The 17,948-nt window shown below is 31.6% G+C and overlaps 1 protein-coding gene across 1 annotated transcript in view; it reads left to right on the top strand.

The window, feature by feature from the left end:
• The first annotated feature begins 667 nt into the window (after positions 1 to 667).
• The window catches only part of LOC118202351 (uncharacterized), a 40,594-nt gene continuing 23,313 nt past the window's right edge, over positions 668 to 17,948 (top strand). The window contains exons 1-2 of the mRNA XM_035374510.2: positions 668 to 948; positions 8,705 to 8,862. Coding sequence (XP_035230401.1) covers positions 8,723 to 8,862 — 140 coding nt within the window. The 5' untranslated portion in view covers positions 668 to 948; positions 8,705 to 8,722. The remainder of the gene's footprint in view (positions 949 to 8,704; positions 8,863 to 17,948) is intronic.

Here is a 17,948-nt window from a genome sequence, read left to right as displayed (position 1 = left end):
ATATGTATTGTAGAGACTTTCTTTGGCCGCATGTTGTAGAACTTTATTTAAAAAGAAAAAAGAAAACAATTCTGTTAAGTTTTACAAAATATGAAATCGATAAAACAAATTCTAAATTTCAAATTTGGCCTTCCAGATGCTCATATTCGCAGGAGAATTACGTTATTCGAAATTGGATGGCTCTAAATACTGTTGTTTTATCACAGAAAAAAAAAAAAAAAAAAAAAAAAAAAAAAAAAGAACATACATTTATGCAGATTCTTCATTATGTAATTTCTTTAAAGATAATATTTGGTGGCAACAATTTGAAAAGTGAAACAACAACGCTTATAGTGAATCGACGCAAAATGCCAAAACGAAATTAATAGTCCTTCTGGGTAAATTGCCGCTTTGGATTAAAAAAAAAATCAACTAACTCCTGGCAAGTTTATAAAACACCTGAAAACACGCCTTGTTACAGATAAATAAAAATTTTAAAGTGTAATTCTTAAAAATTTTTTTTTTGTTCTGGAATCCCTCCAGTTTCAAACATTCAACATTCGCATACGTTCAATCAATTATGTGCGAAAGTCGAGGGCAATCTATACACTGACAGATCTCCAATCGAGATGACTGCTCTAATTTCCTCGTAGGGGTTTCGGAAAGCTGTGAGATTGGGACAAAGAATCTTTGATTTAGATGCCCAACGACTTCCTTCCCAAACGTATTCAGGCTGCATTGTTCTCAAGGTCACGGCTATTTACTGAACAGGGAAGAAAATCTTAGCCCCTCTTTTCTTTAGCCCTAGGTACAAAGAAGAGGCCATTTCATTCGTCGGTGATTTTGGCCAGTTCCCATGTTCCCAACCGTCAACTGGTAGTACCGCCTGGTGACAAGATCTTCGTATTGAAACTTGAATAAGCTGCTTCTGTCTACAGACACAGTTTTGGATCACCTTCTTTGTTCAGGGTTAGTTCATTTTTCTTTGTCATATTGCTCTTTTTTCAATATATATGATTCATAATTTAAATGTTTTCGTAGGTATATCTCAAGATTTTTGTGCATATTAATTTTTAAACGCAGTAAGCGCCGCTTAATGTGATCGCGGTTAATATTATTATTCGGAAAATGTTATCGAATAATCGAAATTCATTCCGCTTACATAGAAAAATACGTCACCGATAGTGATCAACCACGTCGGTTAATATTATCAAAGTCTGAGAAATATTGAATTATTAGGTAAACTGATCTTGATACAATGCATTTTCTGAACATATCATTGAACCGCGCCGCAGGAAAGACAACAAAGAACTTTCTCGTAACAACTGCAGACAATCCATTATTAGCCCAAAGGGGCTTTGTCCCTGAAGGACTATTGTTTTCGTTTTGCTATATTGCGTTGGTTCACCAAATGTTAGAGTCCCGCATTATATTTGAAGAAATTAAATAATGAAAAATCTGCATAAATGTATATATATTTCTCGTATTGTGATAAAATAACATACAGCCATCGAATTTTGAATGACATAATCCTCCTACGAATATGGGCATGTGAAAGCCCAAATTTGAAATTTGTTTTATGATCTGTTTCATATTTTGTAAAACTTTAACGAATTGTTGATAAACAAACTCAACGATTTCAAAGCGAAGGATATGCTCATTTTAAAACTATTTTGCGATATTGCTATTGAACTGAAGGCACAGGTTTAGTATTAGGTCCTTTTTGGCGACATTTGGGCGCAATAAATGAAACATGATAACCCTGTTATTTATCAGGTTAGGTTTTTTATTATTTCTTGTATAAAATTTTTATAATTTATCTGACTATAAAAAATATAACGTTGCCTAGATTATGGAATATATTGCTTATAATTTACGGTTCTCAAATTTTGCAAATCTCACAATTTAATAGCTGTATATGAATAACCTGCTTTGAGTAGGTCATTACTTTTATTAATAGTATGTTAACATATAACAATCGACTTTTTATTTTAAATTTTATGCAAATTTTTTACATTACTTAAACGTTCAATCTACCCTCAATGCTGAGCTGACACGTGAGCCGCCATTTCTATCCAGATAACTTAACGAATTTGGTAGATATCAGAGCTTGATGGCAGAGCTTTAAAAAAGCCAAAATTTTGATAGTGAAAACTGATGCTTTTAATATTACATCATATGATTCTTGACATTTTTTCAAATGTCAACTGTGCATATTATGCACTCCCTCCCCCCCCCAAAAAAACAAATTTTTAGTAGCATGAGGTAAGTTCTTGTTTCCTTTGCTAAGACTTATTAATTTTTCTTAAAATGGGCAATGATCAAAATTACCATGGTCTAAAAATACTTTTTTGCTTCATTTCTTAAATTAAAACTGCAGGGATGTACAGTGTGAATTCAAATTTTTATTATTTCTTTTATAACATTTTTATAATTTGTCTGACTATTTTTGTTTGCATCATATACAGCATTTTGCAAACATATTGACCATATTTTTCGACCTATACATAAAACACTTCTTCACTTCAGAAATAATATTTATTTTCTAAGAAATCAATTAATTTCCTGTGTTAAGAAACATCACTCAATTGCTGTTGGGAAGACTGTTTCAGAGTGAAAAAAATGAGGTAACTACAAATATTATTACCACAGCTTTAAACTATTGCTACGTAAAATTTTCATATAAAAATGATGTGGCTAGCTACAACAGTGTAAAGCATAGAAAAATAAAAGTAACGTTACTTTTCAAAATATTTCATTTAACTCAATTAAAAAAATTCTTTTTTTCTTTATTAAAACTAGCTAATTTTTATTGCCTGATATTTATTGTAAAAGGGCAAACAAAATATAGGGATCTGTATTTAAGAAGAGAAGACAGTATTTATGAATAGAAAATATATATGCAGGCTAGTAGAGGAAGGATGCCTTCATAAAGGACTTTTTAAGAGAAACTTGTTCATATTCACATTACACGTAAGGAAACCACAAAAACTCCCATATAGTCAGCCTGAACTACCAGTGTTCAGTGGTTTATCACTCCACCACAAGTGGATTCCAATGACTGTTCAAACCTTTCACAGAAATCATCAGTTATGAGAATTGTTGTTGTGTCTTATTACCATTGCTACAAAATTTACTCATTATGCTAATTTAATTTTAGCTTTTAAATTGTATTCATAATTTACTTGTAATAAATTGAGTGATTAAAAATAGACACTTAATATTACCATTTGCATAATTTAATTCATAAAAAGTATGAGTGAATTAAGAGTAATGACATTTACAAAAGGTTAATCATTGCATTTAAAGCTAGTTATGTTACTTTAATTTCTTAGCATCTGTTATTAAAAGTAAATTTTAATAAAGTAAATTTACTTGTAATAAATTGAGTGATTAAAAAATAGACACTTAATATTACCATTTGCATAATTTAATTCATAAAAAGTATGAGTGAATTAAGAGTAATGACATTTACAAAAGGTTAATCATTGCATTTAAAGCTAGTTATGTTACTTTAATTTCTTAGCATCTGTTATTAAAAGTAAATTTTAAAAAATGTTTCAAGTTGAAGCAAATCGAATTAAATTATCATAGGGAGTCAATTTTGTACCAGTGTTAAAAGTACTTTTTATGAATTAAATTATGTAAATGGTAATAATATTATTAAGAAGTGTGTATTTTTTAATCGATTTATTACAAGTAATTTACGATTATAATTTAAAAGCTAAAATTAAATTATCATAACGAGTAAATTTTGTAACAATGGTAATAATACACAACAACAATTGTCTTAACTGACGGATTTCTGTGAAAGATTCGAACAGATATTGGAATCCACTTGTGGTGGAGTGATAAACCACTGAACACTGGTAGTTCGGACTAGCTATATGGGAGGTTATTATTATTATTATTATTATTATTATTATTTTCCTTACACGTAATGTGAATTTGAGCCAGTTTCTCTTAAAAGGTTCTTTATGAAAGCATCCTCCCTCTGCTAGCCTGCTTATATATTTATTTTTCATTCATAAATACTACTACCTCTTCTTGAATACAGATTCCTATATTTTGTTTGCCCTTTCACAGTAACTATCAGGCAACAAAGCTGGTTTTAATAAAGAAAAAAAGAATGTTTTTAATTATGAATTAAATGAATAATTTTGAAAAGTGATGTTATTTTTTATTCTTCTATGCTTTTATCGGCATCATTTTTATTTATATAAAAGCTTTACATAGTAATGGTTTAATTGATTTCTTAGAAATAAATCTTATTTCTGAAGTGAATAAATGCTGTATCTATAGGTCGAAAAATATGGTCACTTTGTTTGCAAAATCAAGTACAGTTTTAGACAGCTTTTTAAGTAAAATAAATAATTTGTATGTGATGCAAACAAAAATGCATTACACTATTTGATGCAGTAAATAATTAATCAGGAAACAAAGTATAATGTAAGGTTCCTTTATTTTGTAACCAGAGTTATTGTATGTTTGGGATCTTTACTATCATTTTCCCCGTCCGTTTTCCCACCAGAATGCAAATGAGGATTTTCGTTTGTAAAACAAAGCGTGTTTTGCCTTTCGAGGCCACGTTGTTAGGCTGCTAGATAAGGTAAGATTTGTAGTCCTCAGTCCTGCATTATAATTGCCAATAGTTGAATTCCATGTCGGTTAAATTTTGAGCCAACTTTGTATTAAACTGATTTGTGCATCTTTTGGCTACTAGTTTATTTGATTTTAAATTTTACATTTGAATTTAATTGTTATCATAAGTTATCTTGCCACAAGTGGTTGACTGGGTCGTAAGCACAAAGTGCCTTCTGTTCTTATTTAGTTTTAAAAAAGGATCTTTTACACCCTTCTCATGGTTCAGTTGTTACTTTAGACATAGCGATAATTTGTTTAATGTCTACCAAAGTTTAACTACACTATATGACTGCAAAGAATATATCTAAACTTTATAGTAATTACATTTAAAGACGTTAGAATCAGTATTTAAGTACTTACCATATAGTCAAATTTATATATATATAAATTTCTTACTTTTATTACAAAGTTTTTATTACAAAAAAAATTCAGATTTATGTTAAATTAAATGTTTGTTAGATTAATGTAGAAAATTTGCTGTTGATCTGTTAGATTAATGCAGAAAATTTGCATAAAATTTTAAATAAAAAGTTGAATGTTATGTCAACACACTATAAATAAAAGTAATTATACTCAATGAAGGTTATTCATATATAGCTATTTGACTGTGAGATTTACAAAATTTGACAACTGTAAATTATGAACAATATATTCCATAATCTAGGCAACATTATATTTTTTTATAGTCAAACAAATTAAAAAAGTGTCATAAAAGCAATATTAAAAACCTGATTTCTCTTTATGAATTCACACAATTATACATTTCTATAGTTCTAATTTAAGAAATGAAGTAAAAAGTATTTTTAGATAATGGTAAGTTTAATCATTGTCCATTTTAAGAAACATGTAAGAAGTCTAAATTTGCACGTGGTTCCTTAGCATAGAAAACACGAATAGTATACCTCATGCTACTAAAAATCTATGTTTTTTTTTGGGGGGGGATAGCGGAGTTTATAATATGTAGAGTTAATATTTGAAAAAAAAAAGTCAAGAATCGTGATGTAATATTAAAAGCATCAGTCTTAACTATCAAATTTTGGCCTTTTTAAAAACGATATTTTAAGTTTTGTTTTTATATTGTGATTTTCTAATACAAAAACAGATTTAAGAAAAACTTGCCATTTATCCCTCCCGCCCGTTAAAGTTACGTGGACAGAAATGGCGGCATGTGTTTGCGCTCAGTATTCATTGTTACCATAAATAATAGAGTTGTAATAATTTTTAATTTATCGTGCCTAAAAGTCGCAAAAAAAGTTCTCGCCAAAAAGGAGCTAAGCTGGAAAAATTGTAGTCCTAAATTTTAAAATGCATTAATAATATTCAAATTTCAGTTCTACTACGTTAAGATCATAATCTTATAATCATACGACAATATTCATTCGGCCTAAGCAGTTACTTTTTTTTTTATTTTACGCAAATAATGTTATGTCGTAATAATAATGTTATGGCAAATAATGTAATGTTTGCCTAAAAGTCGCAAAAAAAGTTCTCGCCAAAAAGGAGCTAAGCTGGAAAAATCATTTGCAGGCAAGTAGTCCTAAATTTTAAAATGCATTAATAATATTCAAATTTCAGTTCTACTACGTTAAGATCATAATCTTATAATCATACGACAAAATTCATTCGGCCTAAGCAGTTACTTTTTTTTATTTTACGCAAATAATGTTATGCATCGGCTAAAAGCCTGTTAGTTTTCTACAATTCGAATTCTATAAGATTCTGTAAATAAAATCTCCTTGTCAGAAAAATTGTCGTATTTGAAATTAAATTTGTATTTTTTAATTAATTTTGTATTTAAATTTGTATTGTAAAAACATTGACCATCTGCATCGCAAGGCTCGATGTTTGCAACCATTGATTCCGAAATTATTGTTGTCTTGTCCATGAATTTCATGGAAGAATGGTCGCGAGAGCCTCAAGGAAGTTGGATTTCTCCTTTCACCCAGTTTTGAGGGACAGCACTCCAGGGCGGGGTCCGAGAGTCTCCCACTCCTCTCCCCTTCCACCAAAGGGAAAGTCCTCTCGTGTGGTTTACACGAGAGGACTTTCCGCTCGCCATATATTTAGAGTGCCCCTATGCCGCGAAGACACTCTACATTTACAAGCATCCATACCTTCTAGGGCATTCGAGCCCCTTCGGTTCAGCAGTAGGCTTCCCTAACCAATATAATGTTTGTACCGCGATTGCGAAATTAAAGGCCACATTAGAACGTTTACAATCAGGGGTAACTGAGGTCTAGATATAGCCAAAATTTCAAATATTCAACTTTTTTAAATCCGGAATTTCCGGATTTGTGAAGCGTTCACTCATAAAGTCCGTCAAATTTTTTTATATATAAAATACATCATTCATATATTACATAATTTGAAATCTTTTAGACTACGGAAACTCTCCCTAATCAGTTATTTGTCGACGTTTTGTATTGTACAGGAACAGGAAAAACTGATACTCTAAATTTTAGATTGAGAGAAAATGGTAAACATAAACACCCAACATTTATAACATTAATTTAATCTGTTTTAACTCGCTTCCATAAATTTATCATAATAACCATTTAAAGTAAATAATACAGCTAGTGTCAAAATATTAGTGAAAAGTAAAATAAAACAAAACTTTGCACTGAAGGAATAATTATAAAAGAAATGTCTGAAAGCTTTCAGGTTTAATATTGCGCCCAAAGGAGCTTTTTTTTTTTAACGATTTGCGTATTACCTTTACTTATTAAATATCATGTTCTTCGCACTTAAACCATAGAGTTCAATTCAACAATAATATCACAAAATATTTCCAAGCACATATATTTAGAATTTCCGATACACAGTCTCCCGCGCTGGAGATAAAAATGTCTTTTTTTTTTTTTTTTTTTTTTCCGTATAGTGTTGTCACTGCTCGCTTTGAAATAGTTGAGTTTCTTAATCAAAATCTCTGGGCTTCCCATATTCGATGATGCCCATATTCGGGTGGAGACGTATGTTATTCAAAATTTGATGGCTCTAGGCATTTTATCACAATGCAAGAAACATACATACATTTATGCAGATTCTTCATTATTTAATTTATTTAAATATAATACAGGGTTGTAATATTTGGTGGCAACAGTGTGAAAAGTGACCCGACATTTAAAGTTTTCAACGCAAAATGTCAAAACGAAATGAAAAACCCTTCTGGGCTAACCTCCTTTGGGCTAAAAAAATTAATTGCTAACTCAAAAAATTTAGTACAAAAGTGCTAACAGACTAAACGTGAGGAATTTCTTAAGAATGGATATCCACAAATTAATTTAAAAATAGATACCTAAATTAAATGAGATTAATTAAAAAATGGATAATTAAACAATTGAAAATGAGCAATATAGTTTTAAAATTTTCTTTAAAGACTAACAATTGAATACAGTCTGTAAATCATAAACGGTAAATTTGTGATAACGTTACAGGTCCTGTGAGCATGCGTAACTATGACGCCACAAAAATCACGTGATCTCTGACGTCATTTGCCATTTTTGTGACTTTTTGGGTCTTTTTTAGCTAATTTAGTTGAAATTTTTCTAGCAACAATGACTGCACGTCCGTGTAGCTTAACTAAGAATCTGCACAAAATACGTTTCAACTAATAAATGCAAGGAAAAATGAAAAGGGTAAAACTATTAATAAAAAAATTGCAAATACAAATTGAATGCATTGAATAAAAACAATCAGAGGGATAACATTTACCAATAAACTAGCTCTCAGAGTGGAAAACTATGTACTGTAAAAGTAGGAGGAAACTATACGAGTATTTTTAAAATTTTCAGATCCTAGGGCTAAAAAGCTGAGGGGAGGGGAGTATGCAAGAAAACGCGATATTTGCAAATATTCATTCTCGAAATCCCAACAAAATCGATTCACAGCAATTCGCGAAATTCATAACAATATCGATAATTTTCTTACAACAGTCTGAAACCCGAAAATAAAAGGTGTATTCTAAAAAATTTCTTTTTATGAAATTCGGTTTATATAAACTAAGAAATTTCTATGCTTTCTTTTAGTCATGTTTTGCTAGCAAATTGTTTTTCTGTAAGTTGTCCTTTTGTATTCATTTCAGATTTCGCTTAACATCAACATGGCAGTTCATTGCTCAATAGATTTTTCCGCACAATTTGACTTCAAAATGAATGGTAACGCCGATAAGAAATATTTAGAAGATGAATCAGTCAACTGCGTTTTCAGAGTAGGAGATGATGGGAAAAGACGAGTGCACAGGTGAGTCTAATATAATAGCAATAATAGGTTTTACAGGCCATCTCACTATGTAAGCTTTTATTTACTTCACTGATAGTGTTTCAGCTCGCGTGGAATTTTGATATAGATTTTTAATATATGGATAATTCGGTGGGTAAAGCTACTACTCTTTTTGAGGCCCCGTGGCTAGTACATCGCGCAGGAGCACCACAGGTCCGGGGTTCGATCAACACCTTACAGAAGGATGTGTTGGCTCGATTCCGGGCTGGGCCTGGCCAAAGAAAGTCTGTTCTTTGGCCTGGCTGGGCAAGGTTGACTCAGCCTTTCATCCCTTGATTGCCATCTCCTGGGTTGATTAAATGAGTACCAAGTTCGCTTGGGGACTAAACATTGGGGTCCTGCCACAAGCTGACCACTTGTCCAGGGCCTATGCTTACGCACCCCGGGGCCAACGGTCAAGAAAGCAGATTTCAGGTCATTGCTGTCCTTGGCCCACTAGGGCTGTTGCGCTACTGAGTTTAATTTAAAGCTACTCTTTTTGTAAACTTTTATTTAGTTCACTCATTGTAATTATCTCATTGTCAAATGTTTGTCATTGGTTTCTACCCAACTTCTAAAAAGCTATCGAGTTCAAATTTTGCACACAATACTGTCTGTCGACGACAATGCAATGCGGTGGAGCGAAATTTTTTTCAAAATTAGATTTAGATTTTTTTTTTTTTTAAATTTAACGTTTATGGTATTTTTCTCACATATCTTTTTTTTTAACAAATAAATTAAGCATATTAGAATTTTACTGTTTGCACCATGAAATACAGCGAAGAAAAAAAAAAAGGCTTTTCAATGAACTCTGTAAAAATTTAAACTTAATTTCTTAATTTTTGGACAGTTCTCGAAGATCGCTCTATTGTCTATACTACTTGATCTGTGCGATTTTAAAATTTCAACGTATAAAAATTTATTAGACATAACGATCTGAAATTTTCAATACAAGAATGCCAAAAAAATTCTTAATTGAGCAATTCTCTATAATTTTTTTAGAAAAATGTGCTGCAGTCTAAAGCAGACGGGAGAAAAAGTTGTCTTGAGTTTGTCATTTTGAATTAATGAAGAATATGATATATATATATATATATATATATATGTAAGAATTATATTAATTTTATTAACAGTTAAAGTTTAAGTTCCTTTCCTGTCAAATTCTTAACTTCAACTTACTACTTCTGGCCAGAACGTAGTTTTGGAATCTTGCTGAATATTGAATGAGGAGGAGCGGTAACCACGAAGTTACTTACAGAGGCAGAGAGAATCAGAGTTTCTGATTTAAGCGCGTCTGCCTTTTTGGCCTTTTTTCTGTTATTAGGCTCGGCCGTACTCAGGCCCTTGCTAAGCTTCGTAGTCAAATAAGTTAAGGGGCCAACTCGATTTGAATCTTGATAGCTTCGGCTATATTTCTTTAGTTAATCTTAGTTTTAGTTTAATTCTTAGTCTCTTAAGTTCAAGCCTAAGTGTCGGCTTTGTTTGTACGCTCCCAGGGGGAGTTTCGTTAAATCTTATTGGAATAATAAAGGGTTAGTTACCCTTCTATCTTGTTGTTTCTTGTCACCCGAACTTAAGCGATTATTCGCTTATCAGTTCTTCACTTCCAACCTTCACTTAGAATTACAAAGTGAGGAACTCTACCTATATATAATTTTAGCTTTAAGCTCCTCTTAACGTTGCTATTGGCTCCAATTTCCCAAACTGAATATTCAAAGCAATTCTCTTTATTCTGGGAATGACGTTTAGTTATTTTTCTTTATTTCATAACTTTCTTAAAATTCCATCACACAAGTTTTTGTTTAAAATGGATAAGATTGTTAATGTACTTAAAAAGAGAAAAATAATTTATAATTTTACGTCTCCAGAAATAAAATGCTGAAGGCCTAAATAACGAAATCTATTAATAGAATTGCATTGTCAAATGTATAAGTCATGATCTTCTTAATTCTATTAATTTAATTACATTCAAATGTATAAACTATCTCTTTAAATTTAGAATGGGCGCCCCACGCTATTACTATGCGCGATATAAAATTGCAGATAAATTCTGTAAATAGAACTATTTAATGCATTATTCCTATTAAACTATATGATAAATGATTTTTCTCCTTTTAGTATATTAATTATCATATCCATTTTAAATAAAAGCATATTGTACAAAACCTTTTTTATAATTGCATTTTATTTTTCTACTTAAGCCTTCTCCACTTCTAAACGAGAAAGACCGCGCCTTCCCTTGTTTTATTATAAGCTTTTAATTAGTTCTTCGCGTTTGTGAATATGGCTGGAAATTTGCCACCAATTTTTAATCTACTTTCTGATAATTTATCGAATTCAAATTTTTGATATACATTGTTTGTGAATGAAAATGCAATGAAGTGTTATTATTATTTTTTTCCTCAAATCGATTTTATTTTTTAACAATTTTTAGTACGTATCCCCGTTTAATATATATCTTCATTTTACTAAAAACCTTAGAAACTCATATCTTTTAAATTAAATTTAGTATTTCCTTAAAATTTCAGCATAATTTCGGAAGTTTTGGCCAGTTTTCGAAATTCGCTCGATTTTTTTTCTCCAATGTTATTATGATGTTTTGTTACCATTTCATCACTTAAAACTGTATCGAATACAAAATTTTGAACTTTTCACAGACTAGAAAACAAATTCTTCGCCTTCTTTTAAGACAAACGATGAAAAGTATTAATTTCACGATGTTCCACATTCTTTAAAAAAATCTCATGTGTACAGAATACTAAATTATAAGCATTTTTTCGTACATTTCATTTAAACTTATTTCGTTTATTGAGTTTACTTCACAGATGGTTGCCTAGAGGCTAATAAACTAGTCTGATTTATAGATAACTTGAATATTTAAAAATGATGTTTCTGCATTTTTCAAGGATTTGTTTAGGTTTTATTAGCAACCTGTTGGGTGTACTTTTCCAATTTTCCCTATAGAAGTGATATTTCTGATTATCATAATTTATTAAATAATCACTTCATATACATAGTTTAAAAGATAGGAAAGAAAGTTATTTTATTTTAGTATGCTTAAATACTTCAGATTTAAGTTGCAATACGCTAAAACAGAAATTCACATATTTAGCAATAATTATCTAAATAGTTACACGTTGCATTTTTTTAAATAAAAGTTTTAAATAGATCCGTTTCAAAACCAACAACCTTATAACAAAAAGAAAATAAATATTAATAAAATAAAATAGATTTATGTGAATTTAATCATATCAGTTTATCCGTGTTTCATATTTATGAATCTCAAAGAAATTGCCTTGAATTATGCTGAATTACAGAAATATACCTATATATAAATTTTTGGATACGTCTTTCTACATGTTCAATTGTGTTAATATTTTATTTACTTTTATCGCTGTACTACTCAGAAATTTATACGTTTATGCAAACAATTTTTAACAACAGAACAGTTTATCTTGATCAAATGCACAAATTATATTCATAACATTTCACGAAACTTAAAAGAATAATAATTAATACATAAAGAAAAGTATTACTTTATTTAACACCTATACAGTTCATAAAAATAGTAACAATTGATTTCTTACTTTTTATGAAAATTATAAAACGAATTACCTAAACACGTTCAAATTGTACAGTGTAAATCCTAGCATATATCATTGTATGTTAAGGAACGAAGATACCAACTATAAACAGAACATTAAAATGTATTCAGCATATTTTGATTAAGTCCTTTTTTTCACATGTGGAAAGAAAATAACATGGTATTGCAATATTTTTCAACATATTTATCAAATTACATTAAAAAAATTAATACTTAGCGTGAAAAATAATCCCAGGAATCTTTTTCGAAATCGATTTGTGCATCCTTATGCAACCAAGATGACATAGTTCAGAAAGAAAAAAAAATGTTACAATGACAGATTTCCTTGTACAAATCACAGTGACAGTAGAAATATGGCCGCCAGATTAGGTTATTTAATTACGGCAAAGCCTCGAGGGCTATCTGCCTAAGGGGAGAGATGTCTTCGTGGAGGACTTTCTAATGGAAACTGGCTCGTATACACATTACACATGGGGAAAACCACGAAAAAACCCATGCAGCCAGCCCGTTCGCGGGATTCGAACTATGGACCGAACTACCAGTGTTCAGTATGGCCACCAGGATTCATGGTTTAAGTTGAACCTTCGCTCCTTCTATTCTAACCTCCTTGGTTAAAACTATTATGGTAACCAGAAATGGCGTTTCATCACCAAAACTGAACAAAATTTGTTTCTAATCGAAGGAGCTCCCAATTGTACACTAGAGCCGCTGGTTTAAATATTTCAATAACTTACTCGATATTAATATAACTAAAAGTGAGCCCCTAAATGTAATGGCTATAGGTTATATCCAGAATTTCGCTTATATAGTGAATGAAACAGATAAGAGGTAAGACAAAATATATCCGATTTTGAAATGCTATATTTAGTTGTTTCAAAACCTAATTACAAACAATTTGTTGTAAGCAGTGTATTATAAAAAGAAAGATAATGACTTTAAGAGATATAAATTAAACACTGTTGCCGCTTAAGATAACAGTTACTTCATTTGCTGCTTATTTCAACTCTTTATAATGTAAACGTGAAAAAAATAAATTTCTATTTGAGAGTAAACTGATAGCAAAGATTCGAAGACAGCATTTTAAAAACCCTTCGCAAATTCAAAGGGTGGTGTGTGGTGGTGTATTTAATTATGGCCAAGCACACTAGGACTATCTGCCTAAGGGAAGGGATGCCTTCGTGGAGGACTTTTTAAGGCAACTGGCTCGTATACATGTTACACATGGAGAAAACCACGAAAACGCCCATGCAGCCAGCCCGTTCGCGGGATTCGAACCTCGGAGCGAACTACCAGTGCTCAGCGACTTTACCGCTCGCAAATTCAAAAGGAAAAACTGTACATGAAAGAAACGATAAGCATCAACATTGCTTTTGAAAACAAAATAGTCTGAAGAAGTGGTGGCGCCATCTAGTATAAAATTGATTAACTAACGAAATCCAATACATCGCCAGTTGGGACAATACCGAATTATTTAATCTATTATTCCCATTAAACTGTATGATAAATTATTTTCTTCTTTTAGAGCATTAATCATCATATTTATCGTAAATAAAAGCTTACTGTATAAAAACACTTTTTCTTTAATTAATCTCAGTTGCAGGTTATCAATGACGAAATTTTTAACCATTATTAAAATACAAGTAATAAATTTTAAGAAAATTAGGAAATAAAGAAAGATAATTGAGAGTCATTTAGAGACTAAAGAAATCGCTTTGAATATTCAGTTTCGAAAATTGGATGCAATAACAATGTTACAACGAGCATTTTACTTTGAAGTTAAAATGGAAAACCGAATACCGTTAATCCCTCACTAAGTGCGCCGCTTTTTCAAAGCAATTTTTCCGCGAGAAACGCGTTTTTTCTCCTTTCTGCTTAAAACTGCAACAATTTTTTTTTTTTTTTTTTTTTTTTTTTTTTTTTTAAGAATTTTAAAAAGTCACTCAGCTGTTTTATAGTCTTTTTGTTTTAAAAGAGGGCAAAAAATTCGCTTTATAATCTGAAAATTTCAAAATTTTATGTTCGGTACACTTTTAGATGTTAAAATTTTGCAATCATAAATGCAAAATATCCTAAAAAATCAAGCAATTTCCAAAAATTTAGAAACTAATTTGCAATTTTTCATGCACGTTTCATTGAAAACTTTTTTTTTCCGTCTACATTGGACAGTCCAAATAATAAAATTATGAAATGCTTAGTTTGTTCGTTAAAGAAAGGCATTTTTTATTTTATGTCTTTTAATGAACAAACTAAGCATTTCATACTTAGACTTGCGGAAGACACTTGCGGAAAACCGTTTAAGCATTAAATAACAAGGCCCTTTTCCGTTTCGCCGGCGCAAATCTCGTCAAGCAGACTTTATTGGCGAAAAAGCACAGTATACACATAAAATATGCTAAGAAATGTTAGTTCTAAGAATTTTTTATTTTGAAGACATTTTAATATCGTTTAAAATTTTGTAAAAAACCAATAAATAAAGACAATAGATTTATTAAAAGACGTTAATTTAAGAATTTACTATGCTTTCATGGTTCAACATCCTGATTCGCCAGTTCATATCACGTGACTCCAAGTGATCTCATCTCACGTAAACTACGCTACAAAAATCTAATTCTCTCAGTAATTATCTACATTAATTTCAAGTTAAATCTTAATTTGGAATACAAGTTTAAATGCAAGAATTATTTCAATTCGTAAGAAAAGATTACTCAGAAATTACGTAAAACCGCAGTTCTTTACTTCGCTAGTGCATTCTCATTAGAATTGATGGATTTAAGCCTTGAATTTGCCTGTTCTATATTTTCTCCTTTGGGTGAGCGGTGTAATTGCATCTTAATTAATTACCGCGAATGCCTTTAGAGCGTAAAATTGAACTACCTGGTATAAAAATTTTATGTAATTGTATGCCAGTATTGAAAGAAACAATCAATTTGATATGAAATGGCTGTGACTTGTTTTGAAAGAGCCGTAAAACCAGTGACCAGTGACTCGTTACCAGTAGACCAGTGACCAGTCACTCGTTACCAGAAGTAGTAAAACCAGTGACTCGTTACCAGTGAGGATTTTTCGTTTGGCATCGGTCGTACCATTTTCGGAGACTTATCGCCTGCGCCGGCAAAATGGAAAAGTACCAATAATAATAATAATAATAATAATAATAATAATAATATAGATTGAACTAAAACGTCAGTTCGGGCTCGTAATGGATTGAATGCACATAGAACCGATGATAGCTTGAAACAATTTATTTTCCCAAAAGAAATTCTTTAGATTTCTGGAACTTTCCACAAAAATACTTGTACAACTCTTCTCTATATCACACTGCACCATCAGCAAATATACTTCAAACTACTGAGAATGTTTAACACTATGCAATGCAAGCTCGAACGGAGATCTCCATACTCCGAAGTCAGCTCTGAATTAAGAACTGAATTGAAATCGAAATCGAAATTGAGTCAATGGCTAGGCGGCAATTAGTAGCCAACCGCTACTTTAATCGTCTCTGTTGGTAAATTGCCCTATTTTGGTACTTAAGTTTTTCATTAAGGCGATTTACGCCGCGCCAACTAGGCGAAACTTGTCAATTTTTGTGAAATGTACGTGGAGTAGCATTTGGAATTGCCGTTCGAGCTGTGACAGTATTCGCTAAGTGGAGGGAGTTGATTGGCAGGAGCCTGTCACGTGAGTGATCACACACCTAAGTTCAGACTCCGAGCAAAGCAGCTTATGCGTGCAATGAGAAATATTGTATATATTAATAATTATCAAGTTTTGAAACAGGTTATCCACATTGGATCCACATGGAATAATTAAACTAATATCGCGATCTAAATGAAGACAAATGGCACAACTGAGTGCAACAGATTAGCTAAACAAAATATTCAAATTCATCCTTGCTGTAAAACACAGATTGGACAGTGGTAGTCACGTGGGGTCACCCTCCCGTGAACTGTCCACAGCCAATACATCTTGAAATAGTAGATAACACAATTCAGTGAAGTCTTGGTTTGAGAAATTAAACACTTAAGTTCTTGTACAATACTGAGGCACATGAGTTACTGAAACTATACACTATGTACATATAGGGACGGCGGTATTTGAGCGAAGTAGCAAATGGTGAAAAACACTTTACACTAGCAATAAATAATCAGAACTTTGAAGATCCAGGTATACGGATCATGTCCGTAAGTCCACAATATTACAAAGTTTCTGATATAACAATAAGAAGATTACGAAAATGACAAATATAAGATCAGTGCTTTGAAGATCCAGGTACACGGATCATGTCCATAAGTTTCAAAGACACTGGTAAAATGACACAATGAAGATTACATAAAGATAATAGTACTATGTACAATATATACACATTTCACCATTTGCTGTTATGGAAGATGCCTCTATTTGCGGTTGGCTACTAATTGCCGCCTAGCCATTGACTCAATTTCGATTTCGATTTCAATTCAGTTCTTAATTCAGTAGCAGCGGGTCTTATTAAGCTGGTATAGATCTTCTCGAGACTGATATTTAATTTAGCATTTCTTCTTATTAAAGGGTAAAGAGACATTTTAGCAGCGCTTTGCTGTAATTTCTATAGTAGGATCATAATTTATCAGATTACGGATATGTTCGTATTGAGAAAGTTCTATTTTAGCATAGAAATTGTGGCTCGTGGTGAAAATTTGATCAGCTATGGGTCTTATTTTTAGTTATTTATGTATCTGCAGGTTACGTACAAACCATGGGGATTCAACAATTTGTTTGAGTATTTTGTTCTGAAAGACCTGTAGTTTGTGTCTATAAGTCTTGTACACAGTAGCCCAGATAGGCACTGCATAAAGTAGGCTGGGTCTTATTAAGCTGGTATAGATCTTCTTCTCGAGACTGATATTTAATTTAGCATTTCTTCATATTAAAGGGTAAAGAGACATTTTAGCAGCGGTGGCTTTGCGCAAGGCATACTCCGTGTGTTCTTTGAGTAACAGCTGTGAGTCGAAGACCACTCCTAGATACTTGAAACAATTGCTAGGGCTTGATCATTAATTTTTATATTTACATTCACAGGAGTGAACTTCCGATGGCGTCTGAAAAGGAGAATTTGGCTCTTTGAGGGATTTACTTTTAATTTCCATGAATCATAATAGTGTGCTATGATATTTACTGCGCTTTCAAGTTTATCTACAGCGAGATGAGGTTTGGCGCAAAAAAACTGAATTGATGCTCTCTACGAACTTATATAGTTTTCCCCTGGCCGCTGAGAAATCTCTAGTACCTTTCACTTCTCGAAATTATTAAAAGGCATATATGGTTAAAGTTATGAACAAGAGCCGGATAAAGAAAGTTATATACAAGAGCCGGATAAAGAAAGTTATATACAAGAGCCGGATACAGTTACCATTACATATAGGGATCAATTACAAGACTTTTGGCGATTTCTCACCAAATCTGCCGATAAAAACTAATCACCAAA

This window comes from Stegodyphus dumicola, chromosome 2 (genome assembly GCF_044657685.1).
Source record: "Stegodyphus dumicola isolate Sdum_Otavi_A_Nest chromosome 2, ASM4465768v1".
Classification (NCBI taxonomy): Eukaryota; Metazoa; Arthropoda; class Arachnida; order Araneae; family Eresidae; genus Stegodyphus; species Stegodyphus dumicola.
Note: the sequence above shows the minus strand (reverse complement) of the source record. Positions and strands in the feature narration are given on the sequence as shown.